The sequence below is a fragment of the Nicotiana tabacum genome, chromosome 5, assembly GCF_000715075.1.
Source record: "Nicotiana tabacum cultivar K326 chromosome 5, ASM71507v2, whole genome shotgun sequence".
NCBI lineage: Eukaryota > Viridiplantae > Streptophyta > Magnoliopsida > Solanales > Solanaceae > Nicotiana > Nicotiana tabacum.
Window position 1 is genome coordinate 162131280 of NC_134084.1, and position 12496 is coordinate 162143775.

The 12496-nt window shown below is 36.7% G+C and overlaps 2 protein-coding genes and 1 pseudogene across 5 annotated transcripts; 2 read left to right on the forward strand and 1 right to left on the reverse strand.

Moving 5' to 3' along the window:
- Window positions 1-965: 965 nt before the first annotated feature.
- LOC107807462 (uncharacterized) lies at window positions 966-6297 on the reverse strand. Of its 4 annotated transcripts, XM_016631859.2 has the most exons (7): window positions 6004-6297; window positions 5707-5733; window positions 4623-4745; window positions 4019-4346; window positions 3234-3314; window positions 2328-2702; window positions 966-1763 (listed from the first exon to the last, which is right to left on the reverse strand). In XM_016631859.2, the coding sequence occupies exons 1-7, from the start codon at window positions 6048-6050 to the stop codon at window positions 1248-1250; spliced, it is 1497 nt and encodes a 498-aa protein (XP_016487345.1). In that variant the 5' UTR covers window positions 6051-6297; the 3' UTR covers window positions 966-1247. The 4 variants fall into 4 exon arrangements, with proteins under 4 accessions (XP_016487345.1, XP_016487346.1, XP_016487347.1 ...); XM_016631860.2 differs by lacking the exon at window positions 3234-3314; XM_016631861.2 differs by lacking the exon at window positions 5707-5733 and having other exon boundaries at window positions 6004-6138.
- A 1239-nt stretch (window positions 6298-7536) lies between these two features.
- Window positions 7537-8190, forward strand: LOC142181065 (uncharacterized). Its single transcript, XM_075253191.1, has one exon. The coding sequence runs from the start codon at window positions 7537-7539 to the stop codon at window positions 8188-8190; it is 654 nt and encodes a 217-aa protein (XP_075109292.1).
- Window positions 8191-9727: 1537 nt separating this feature from the next.
- Window positions 9728-10371, forward strand: LOC107807461 (large ribosomal subunit protein eL13y-like; annotated as a pseudogene).
- Window positions 10372-12496: the final 2125 nt, after the last annotated feature.

The following is a 12496-nucleotide window of genomic DNA, read 5'->3' on the forward strand; positions in this document are numbered from 1 at the left end:
TTGAGTTAGAAATGTTTATTCTTTTACTTTTCAAGGGTAACAGAAGGATATATTTTTGTCAATTATCAGACAATTCTTATAGTATGAGAGTATTTGAATTATAAAACTCAATGTAGTGTCTATAGGCGAAATGAAATTTAGGAAGCTCCAACTATTTTTTTTTAAAATTCCAATTTTATTTTAAATGTGGATCAATTTGTTCTGGCACTATATTTAATATTTATTTCATAATTTTACTATGTCGTTTTTTGATTAAATTCTACCTCAATTATTGCTTTAATTTTATATATAGTTATTTATATGGCGAAGAATATAATTTTTTATTATTGACGCAATCACATACTCTAAAACTAGTGTATATATATTTGCGGCTACCAAAAGTAAATAGTTTCGACCGCTGGCTATCAAGAACGAGGGATTACTAGGACCTCTACAACGTTATACTATTACAATTTTCATATTCATTCGTTTCATCAGAGGCGGAGCTAGGATTTCAAACTTATGAGTTCGAAATTCTAATCATTTTAAGTTATTGGGTTCTAAATTAATAATTTATATATATTCAACAGATTTTGTTAAGACAAATACAGGGTTCAAACCAAATTTACTGGGTTCAACCGAACCCGCTCCCGGCACTCTAGCTCCGCCCCTGCGTTTCATCTTATATTCAACGTTATTAATTCCTCATTTCATCTTAAACTAAAATACGTATATGACACCATATATTATGTAAAAGCTTCCAGATTCAAGTCAGATCGTAATCTTTCTTAATCAAGTTATTATAAGCATGCATGTACTGATTTTGATAGAGATCTCGAATGTATGATGAATTACCAAAAGCAATTTCTATTTCCAGACTGAAGATCAAATGATTTGGATCTCGAACGTATTGCTCACTTTAGGAGAGTTCTTGCACCTTTTTTTAATGACTTGCACCTTAACCTCTTTATATCATTGCAAAATCATGAAAATGGTCCCTTTTTAATTACATATGAGGGCAAAATAGGAAACATACAATTCAAGTATCTCTAAATGAAAATGCATCAAGGGAACACGGGGGATATGCAAATCACAAAAGGCTACATATGTTAGAAGCTCTAATTGCTCACACCAACTGATTATAAACAGAATGATATCACACCTTTTGACATAAAATTTTCCTCTTTTTTCTTCCCAGTGATTAAGCAACTAACCTTTAGTATTAATAATAGAACAAAGTTGCATGCTTCAACAGTACATACCCTAAACTAAACCATTGTTTCTTGAAGTTTAGCCAAGTGCTTCCTTCCTTTAAGATGCGCAGCCATATCAATCTCGCCAGGGCACCTAACGTTACAAAAACGACACCACAGCTTAGAATTATTAGTAACACCAACAGCATTCTTCACTTGCTTCTGCTTTTCATGTTGTCGAGTAGCTCCTAGTTGGACCTTTTCTTTTGGCTTTTCATAAGCACTGCGCGTTATTTGTGCGGAGTGTGCATGCTTTACTTGCTCCTTCTTAAGCTGGTCTGGTGGATTTCTTTCAGTTTTGGCCTTTTTCTTGCAAGCTTTCAGCTCTTCACACTTTTCCCTATGTTTCCTTCCTAGAAGATGGCACTTCAAGTCATGCTCAGAGGTGGTTGTCACTTGACATACTGCACAAGTCCACTCTTTCTGAACGTTCTTTAAAGAATTAGTCTCCCGGAGTTTAATCTCTTTGGTATTATCTGCTGGAAACGCTGTTTCCTTGATCTGAACTAGTTTTTCCTTCACACTTTTAACCTGCAGTTCCACAGGGAATATTTTAATCACTGGCTACGGATTACTTTAGCTTTATCATAGAAAAATAAATGCTAGGCTAGAATAAAGGTGGTAATAGGAGAAACTAAGGTTTGATTAGGCACGAGGTTTAAGAAGGAAAGTACAACTTTTAAAGCTTGTGGTATTAAATATGTCATAACATTTATAAAACTTTTGAAATTATGGTCTTAAACAATGCTATAACATTTGTGTGGCAAATGTTAATTTGATGGTAAAATGGGAAACATAAATAGAAATTATTTTCAAATTTAGAAGGTATCATTCTTTTTGGAACTGTGGAATCAGCTACTTGTATCACGGTAGGTTGCCTACATCACACGCCCAAACCCGGACCTTGCATAAACACGGGATGCTTCGTGCCCCGGGCTGCCCCATTCTTTTTGGAACGACTAACAAGGAAATAGTATCATTCTTTTTCGAATGATGGAGTATCTTCATCTATTGTTTGCTCGACAATTGCATCCGGAGCAATACTTAGTATCCCTAGAAAGACCAAGGAAGTTCTAGGGTTAAAAAATTAATAACCTGTTTGGGCTCAGCTGCTTCATTAGTACTGTGCTCTGATTGTGCTGCAGCAGCATGTTTTACTTGCGCCTGATTAAGCTGACTTGACTTTGTTGTAACAGGTGAGATTCCTTCACTTTTGGCCACTTGCTTGCAAGTTTTCAGCTCTTCACACTTTGCCTTATGTTTCCCTCCGTTAAGATGGGATTTCAAGTTATGCTCTGAGGTGGTTGTCACTTGGCATACTGCACAAGTCCACTCTGTCTGAACTTGCTTTACAGAAGTAATCTCTGGAAGTTTAATCTCTTCAACATCTGCTGGAACTATCATTTCCTCGACCCGCATTCCTACCGTTTTCTTCTCAAGCTGAATTTGATTTTCCTTCACACTTTCAACCTGCAGTTCCACAGGCGTCTTAATCACCAGCATACATATTGCTTTTGCTTGATTATAGAATAACAAATATTAGGCTAGAATAAAGGTGGTATTGATGTAAAAAAATAAAAAATTATGAGCATTACATCTCTCCCCTGGTATCAACAACTACTACTACTTCGCCTCTGTCTCAAACAAGTTGGGAAACTCTCCCATTTTTTGATGTCTTCAAATATTTACTGGAATCTAATGCAATCTTCAAAAATGATTAATTTAACAAAGTGCACCAGTTAAAACTTTCAGGGGCAACTGTTTCAGCATATAAGAAGTTTCTTCTTTATCTTAATGCACTAGATCTCCGTGTGCATTATCAATTGCCATATTGCACATTTAGGTTGATTAATGAGCCTAATAGTTTGCCTTCAGAGATAGTAAGCTTCAGATCAAGCTCTCTTGTCAGCAATACCCGTGAACGCTTAATATTCCCCCCCCCCCCCCCCCAAAAAAAAAAAAAAAGTAACTAAGGAAATTCAAGGGGTTAAAAAATATAACCTGTTTGGGCACAGCTACTTCATGTTTTGCGATCATCACTTTGATATCTTCCCAAACAGGACCACTCCCTTCACACGCTGTCTGAGTAGGGGCGGCACTATGATTGTTATTTATGGGATTTTAAGGAACGAAAGCATGTGAACAGAAAAAACATTTTCACTAGAGAAGAATAGGAATGTAACTAGTTCTTTTGTTAACAAAAGGAAAATTCAGACTCTTTGATGCTTTATTTGAGAAAATTGATAGCTGCATAATGTTATTACAATAATCTATCGCTCATGTACTTATAATAGTTTAAAGGAATGGAAGGTACACTACATCTATGCAGACGAAGCATTCACGAATTAGTCTGGAACTAAACAAATCTCAAAAATTAGTGCATGTGTGTGTATACACACACACACACTGCAAAGGTAACTTCCCAAATCATTATGGAGTTGAAACACCAATAAAGCAGCAGCACAAGAAGTTAAAAACTGTTTCATACAGTACAGGAAGCTGCATGATTATTCGAAGTATAATTCTTGGACTGAAAATACGAGGTCATGATAAGTCCACAGTTTATGCTTGTTGAAAAATAATCAATAGACCATAGGCAAGCCCGAGTTGCTACAAAATCCAGTCGAATATGTAGTCATACATTTGCTTCTGTAATGGTGGGAATCTAACTTTTGGCAACTGAAATGGATTAGTAGTCTGAATTTATGCTAAAGTACATCAAAACAACTGTGCGGCCAATTTGGTAATGAACTGGCTACTCCTTGCTAAAGTAACATCTGACATACCTTGCTTGCAATAAGTTTCACCAGCGGATCAGATCCATTTTCCTCAAGATACATCTCTGCCACATCCCAAAATGTTTCATTCTGGAGAGACGGATCCTCCATTGGCTTGTTAAACCAGTCAGTGAAAGTTTGAAGGTTGACAAACGAGCACAGATATGCAAAGCGTTGGCAAACATAACAACAACCATAAAACTGAGCAATAACATCGTGCAGTTTCAATGGAAAACATGGATGAACAAGATTTTGATAAAAATAACATGCGCCGTTAAACTCAGGTATTACCAACCAACATATGGCAATTAATTTTATATAAGGCCACAAAGGAATCCTGCCAAAGTAAATGAAAAGATATCAGTATATGTAACAGGAGTAGTTTCATAAGTTAACCATAAACGATTTTGAGTTTCCCCTTATTTCTTTTCAAGACAGAAAATTTGCCAAATGATCTTGCAAGACGTTAGCCTAAATTAAGTGTCAAAAATTCAAAGAGTCGCCATTTCCATATGATTTAAAAAGGATAATGAAAGGAATACATGTAAAATAAAGTTTACAAATTTAAGTTCTGCCCCTTTTAATATAGCCAGCTAAGAGTACAGCAGATTACCATTCAATAAGTTTCTCAAATACATGCTCGAACAGAGAAATAAAAGAAAAGATGGTCCAATATGTGACTAGCTTCCTCATGTGATACTTGGAGCAAGTCTCAATTGCTCGGATTGAAGCACATCTGCAGTTCCACAAACGAATTGCTAAATGTTACCAGTAACAAGGAAATATACTACACAAGTAACCAAAGCTATAATGTGACATTTTCATAAAAGTCATAAACAAATGTCGTAAATCTTTTACCGACATTAGTATAAATGTCGGAAAATTCCCGACATTGAAATTTACGACATTTGAACTAAGTGTAAAATAAATGTCGGTAAGTGACTATATGTGACTTAATACGACATTTATAAAATGTCGTCGTAGCTCATATTTCTTGTAGTGGCTGGAATTATAAAGCATTCAACACTTGAAACTTTGTTCTGCTTAGGGTGCAATTGGGGCCGGCCTTAGCTACCTTTAGTGAAGGAGGCTAAGTTAAATCCCCCTTCGACTCAATATTACACTATGCTAAAAGGATAAAAACAAAACTTTTGATATTTACATGTATGTATATAAATTATTGAATCCCGGCCTCAACACAGGATAAAATCTTAGATGTCACATTTTTCCATTTTTAAGACCCATGCATTGTTCAACCTCTTGGCTAGCCACTGCATTTGGAATGGAGAAATGTTTCATATAAAACTTATTTTCTATGAGAAAATGTTGTATAAGGAAAATGCTTACAGTAACAAAAGAGATTCACTGGGAAAATAGAAGAAGTTGTGTTATTTTTGTAAAGAAAAGGACTTCCATCAGGATATGGAATTGTAAGATCACATACTATATATGTCTATGGACCAGGGGCGGATGTAGGGTATACTCGGACAGGTTAAAAATTTATAGTAAAAATTCATTAAAATTGCAAAAATAGTAGACATGAACCCATAACTTTAAAAATATAATGGATTCAATGCTAAAAAATTTAAAAGAGGGTTTAAATCCCGGATCCGCCTCTGCTATGGATTTGTAAAATAGACTTGTAAAGGATGAAGGAAGTGATTAGTATGGAGTAATGGGGAGTTCCCCAAACTTACATAGGATAGCCCAGAGCAACTACCGGCCTGCAAATTTGGTACAGCAAAAAAAGCAAAAGAAAATATAAATACACAATCACATACATGCAAAATACGTACTTGAATAAGTAGAATCATGCAAGTATATATGTATAATGGTAAAAAGAAATCAACACTAATCTGCTAGCTACAAAGCTACAATTGCTTTCAATTTCTTCTTTTTTACTACTACTACTATACTTCTCAAGATTAATTTTCATGCCCAAGCTCCATTTTTTACCAAACAAAAACAAGAATGGAGAAAGAAATTGAATTTACCAAGCCAGGAAATCGATCAACTGAAGCGTAAAACTTAGAAAATCCATTTAGGAAAATCTTCTTTTTCCTTCGCTTCTAATTGTAGCAATGTCCTCAGCTTGAGTTCTATCAAGTTCTTGTTTCAGTGGGAAAAAGGAACAGAGACTGTACTTGATCAGACTTTTGAAGAGGAAATGCTGATAGTAAGTTCCAAAAATAGGTCTTTCTTTTGCAGTAATTACAGAAATACCATACTGATGCAAATACTGGAAAAAGGTGGATGAGTGGTAATTTTGGAAAGCTAATGCTAAAACTGATCCGTCGGTCTTTCTATCTGCCCATTAACTACACTTACCAAAACATTAAAGACATTTTGCTTCCTTAGCCCTGAAGTTTTAATTTTATTTTTATTCTAAAATTCAATATTGACCTACCCATTTTTTTTTTATTGCAAAAAGCCCCCCGCCTAAGATTTGGTCTGATTTCAGTTCACTTTTATTCCTGTTCAACTTAAATATCAAATTTCATTTGCCACGGGATTTTAATTCCGGGACATATTTATTTACGTATCACGTGTTGTGTTCTTGTCACTAATTTAAAACCTCTAGCTATCCTACCAAATTATAATTAACCTCCTAATTTATGAAAATTCTGTACATGTAAAGTCTAACATTATTTTGAACCTAGTTAATCTTACCCGCACCGGATATTTACATAAAACCAATAGATATATGACATGTGTCTTGCATATGAACTTCAATCATTTAACCATGGTAAATTACATGTATTCTCATCTAATTAAATTAATTAATCATAGTGAGTTAATAAACACCCGACGTGAATAAGTATTTATTAAATTTAAATCCACATAGATTAAATCAAAACAATTTTGGGGAGTTGTCGTCCACATGGTGAGGGCAGGGGCGTGTTTAGTTTGTAGGATATAGGTTCACGTGAGCCCATGCTTTCAAAAATAAGCTTTTCTTTTCTGATAATAACAGAAATACCACACTGATGTAAATACTGGAAAAAGGCGAACGAGGGATAGTTTTGGTAAACTAATACTAAAACTGATCCGTCGGTCTTGCTATTTTCCCATTAACTACACTTGCCAAAAACATTAAAGGCATTTTGCTTCCTTAGCCCGGGAGTTTTAATTTTATTTTTATTCTAAAATTCAATATTGACCTATCCATTTTTTTTATTGCAATAGTTCCCCCTAAGATTTGGTCTGATTTTAGTCGATGAACAGGTTTGATTTATTCCTTTTCAACTTAAATAGGAGTATCAAATTTCGTTTGCTACGGGATTTTAATTTTGTGACATCTTATTCACATATCAAGCGTTGTGTCCATGTCACTACTTTAAAACCTTGAGTTATTCCATCGAATTATTATTAACATTCTAATTTATGAAACCTTGGTTACTTTTCGAAGTTCGGCGGTGAAGACTCAGATCGATTACCTTCTCCTCAGAAGATGTGATAGAGGATTGTGCAAGGATTGCAAAGTTATACCGGGAGAGACCTTCGCGACTCAGCATAGGCTCTTAGTGATGGACATCGGCATTATGATGAAGAGGAAGAAGAGGTATGCTCATGGCCGACCGAGGATTAGATGGGGAGCTTTAACCAAGGATAAAGCCCAAGAGTTGGAGGGGAGGTTAGCCGCTATGGGAGCTTGGAAGAGTAGTGGAGACGCGAGCACTATGTGGTCAACGACAGCGAACTATGTGAGGGAGGCGGCAAGAGAGGTGCTAGGTGTATCGAAGGGTTTTTCTGGCAGGCACCAGGGAGACTGGTGGTGGAATGACATAGCCCAAGGTAAGGTGGAGGTGAAGAAGGTAGCATACGCGAAGTTGGCAGGGAGCACAAACGAGGAGGAGAGGAGAGCGAATAAAGAGAGGTACAAAGTGGCTAGGAAGGAGGCAAAACTGGCGGTCACGGAGGCTAAAAATGCAGCGTTTAGCCGTCTATACGAGGAATTAGGGGAGAAAGGTGGGGACAAGAAGTTTCGGCTGGCTAAAGAGAGGGAGAGGAAGGCCCGAGATCTGGACCAAGTAAGGTGCATCAAAGACGAGGATGATAGAGTATTAATGGGAGAGTCCCAGATTAACCAGAGATGGCAGACATACTTTTATGGTCTTCTAAATGAGGAGGGGGATTGGGATATAGCGCTAGGGGACTTGGGGCATTCGGAGGGTTTCTGAGATTCTAGGAATTGCAAGCGCATTAAAGTGGAGGAGGTCGTGAGGGCTTTGCGCAAGATGAGTAGGGGTAGAGCGACCGAGCTAGATGAAATTCCGATTGAGTTTTGGAAGTCTGTGGGTAGAGCAGGATTGGAATGGCTGTTTGGGTTGTTCAATGTAATTTTTAGGACGAAGAGGATGCCGGATGAATGGAGGTCGAGTACAGTGGTTCCGTTGTACAAAAATAAAGGTGATATCCAGTGTTGTAACAATTATAGGGGTATCAAGTTACTTAGCCATACCATGAAAGTCTGGGAAAGGGTGGTGGAGGTGAGGTTGAGGAAGAAGACGTCTATATCCGACAATCAGTTTGGGTTCATGCCGGACCGCTCCACTACGGAAGCTATCCACAATACTGGAAGATGAGCCTATTGCACAGCCGTAAAACCGTTGCAATAGAGAGGTAAACCGTTGCCATATAGTTAATGGAACGGTTTAGAAACCGTTACATACGCTGCCGTGCCAGTAGATAGAGTAATGGTTCTTGCAACGGGTACACAAACCGTTGCTTAAGGTATATCTATCGCAACGGTTGTTCCTCTGTCTGGAGCAACGAGTATTTCTTTCCAGTTGTAACAGTTACAAACCGTTGCCATATAGTTTATAGCAACGGTTGGCAGCCGTTACCATATAATATGTTGCAACTGTTATTTAAGCTATTGCAACGTTTATTTACAAATATTCTAACGGTTTCATTACGCTACTGTAACGGTTTTATTTCTTTTGCAATGGTTTTAACTACCTATTTTGTCATTTTGTTGCACATTTTGGAACGATTTATAAGACCTAATGGAACGGTTTTGAATACCTATTGGAGCGGTTCTTGTAGACTATTTTGGAGCAATTTGCCATACCTATTGGAACGGTTTGCAAGATCTATTGGAACGGTTCTATTAGACTATTACGCCCTGGCTGTAAATGAATATTTAGATATATAAAATTTGTAATAACCTGAAATTTATATAAATAAAAATATAAAACACTTCATAATCTATATTATCTCCATAAAATCAAAATATTTTAACCCAATCACATAAGTTTTACATCAACACATATTCCATAAAACCAAATATTTTAACCCAATCACATAAGTTTTACATCAACACTTCAGGAGTTAGTTCAAATGTTAATAACAAAAGATTCCTAGAACATGGACAACAATTCAAAGTTCTTAAGTAAGGTCTAGATCTTCACAATCTCCATCTTCCCTTTCTTCAATTGCTCCACCTACAAAAGAGGATAAATAAAGTCATTATCCTTCAAGAGTTAGTTTATCATTATAAGAATAGATATGGTCCATAAATAATGCATAAAGCACAAAGTTTTCAAATGTACTAGAATGTCGATCTCTAAGTCTTCAGTTCTTTTCGCTAGGATGAAACAATCTTATATCCAGTAAAAATCTTAAAGCACAAAGTTTTTCAAAAACAAGTTAGAGATGACAACAAATAAGTGGTTGTCTTTAAATCCGTGTAAGAATACAAAAGACTTTGTACTCCCAAAGCCTCCAAAAGCAGTAGCTAACCAGGTAAGAGATGAAGCACAACAATGTTATACCCAATGGGCACTTCAAGAAGCATTGACAAAACTATGTAAGGACTTGGTTCAACCAGCCAACTAGGAAAATTAGGAGACGTGCTGCAGATAGCAGAAGGCTGTGAAGATCTTCCCTAGGCCAACTGCGGGATCACTTCGACCTATTGTTCATGGACAACACTGAAATACAACATGAAAGTCCGGGCTGGGAGGGAATTTTCTTTTGAAGAACTGAAAGCAGCTCGTATTCCCAAGAAACTAGCACCAACCATTGGCATTGCTGTTGATCATCGCCGCAGGAACATCTAAGCTTACAAAGCTAAGCTTGTCATCTTCCCAAGGCGTGCTAAGAAAGTCAAGGCTGGTGATTCTAGTGCATAGGAACTTGCTACTGCCACCCAGGTCCAAGGTTCATGCATGCCTATTACTAGGGAGCAGCCAGCTGTTGACCTTGTCAAGGTCACAGATGAGATGAAATCATTCAATGCCTATGGCAAACTGCGTATCGAGCGTACAAATGCGCGACACATCAGAGCCAAGTTGAAGAGGGTAGCTGAAGCAGAAAAGGAAGATCATGCAAATCTTTTGATGGTGTTTATGTTATAGCATAAGTCCTATTGCTCTCTTGAAAAAAAATGCAAAAGAAACTTTAATAGAATTCCAAACTGGGAATTCACAACTTAAAAAATTAGCCATTGATACCTAATAATATTATCTTCATCTTTCCTAATTCATTAGTTTACCACATTGCCGAAAGCTTATATAATACTTCTCTTATTCACTTCCTTCCAGACACAGTAACAATGTTTCACCAGATGACTTTCTTCAGCTTAACAAACTGTTCAGTTAGTTATTTCCATTTTCCATTTCCATATCAAACATTGAAACTAGTTAAACACAACATAAGCAACAAGAAAAGACAAATTTTGCATCCTTTTGAAGAATGCCCTTATAAATCTCTCTTGGGACCAATGTAACAAAGGGAAAATGAGAGAAAAGCTAACAGAAGCTCAACTATAGCTAGTTGACAGAAGCCTTCAATCTAGAGAGTCTACTATGAGGATTTAGAAAGAAAACAAAAAAAGCACATGGTAAGCAATTGAAACAAATGGTCACCAGTGAAGTATGGAGTTGAGCCCAACTAGTTTGTAGCTGAAACGTAGTTAACTGATTAATTGATTTAGGTTCCAAAGATACAAAAACCATCTAGCCACATAATAAATGTTGCTTTTGCCAATCAATAGATGGCTTCGTACAGAAAACCAAGATAAAGAGGAATCAACATGTGTTGATATTGTAAGCCAAATATTCTTTTTATAAAAGGTTATAGCTAATCCGAATTAGTTTAAGTGAAACTTTAAAAAAGAAGAAAAAGGAGGAGAAGAAGAAAGCAAGAAACAAACAAAGATAGATGTACTGACCTTGATTATTACTCCCAGTAGATAGGCGATTGATTAGTTGCACAACAACTTGTTGTGCAGAGGAAACTTCTCCAGGTGAACGAGCATTGAAACCTAGCATGTTGTGATCAACCCTTAAATCTGGATTCATATGCTTAAGTTGTGAAATGTTGTGAACTGCAACTTGTAGTTCCATGGCATCTTTTTATGCATTAAACTTTTCCTGCAATCTTTGCTGCATCCTTTCTTCCATTTCCTCCAATTTTTGCTGCATCACCTCATTAGTAGAACTTAAAGAGGGTCCAAAATCTCCCACTTTTCTTTTTAAGGAAGTCTTGGTAACCCCACGTCCATACAATCTTAGGGGACTCGGATGCTCAGGTCCCATGACTGATGCAAATGCATCAACTGATTGACTGCCATCTTCACTTTCTTGTGTTGATTGTAGTCTTTCCATTTCAGCCTACAAGACCAAATTGAGTCATTATTAAGTCAGAAAGTATATGATACTGAGTCAATAACTAAGAATAGACAAATGATAACAACAAACTTTAAATTAATAACTCGTACAATTTTATTAAGAGTATCCGCATACGAGGCCTTGTATCCTCGATCAACTTTTCTTTTTCTCGTAGCCACAATGATGTCCTTACTTGATAAAGGCTCAGAAGTTTCTTTCTTTTTTTCCTGGTTATATAAAAGTGGTATAAAAATATCTTGGACTAAAATTAATAAGTTCGGTCACACCTCCTTTTTGCCGCCTACCCAGAAGGATAAATGCGTGAGGGAGCTTTTTCAATTAAGTGACAATATTCGAATGAGATTATTTATTTAATTCAGAGTCGCCACTTGGGAAAGGTTTGGCTTTTGGTGTCCCAAGTCACCGGTTTATCTTGAATCCCAATTCGAGGAAAATATTCGACTTTCCAAATGAAGTCTGCGAACTAGAAATTCTAAGTAAAGAATTCTGTTGACCCGAGGGAAGGTGTTAGGCACCCACAGATCCTGTGGTTCTAGCACGGTCGCTTAAATTGTTATAATGGCTAAATATCTGATTTTAATACATATTATAACTTGTGTGCTTTTATTAAGTTTAAACCCGCTTTATTATTATTTTTATAGAATTGCAACGTCGTGGAAATGGATCTTCGAACCACGTCGCAATCAATGCACCCGTGGTTGTTGATACATTCCGACACCATTGAGATTTGGATTTGGGTCACATAAATGCGCACCCGAATTTAAGAATGTAAATTAATTAAAATCGCGCCTAAAGAGTTTAACGCGTTATTATCTTTGAGGAAGGCAGTGAAATTTGCTAAACGGCCCAT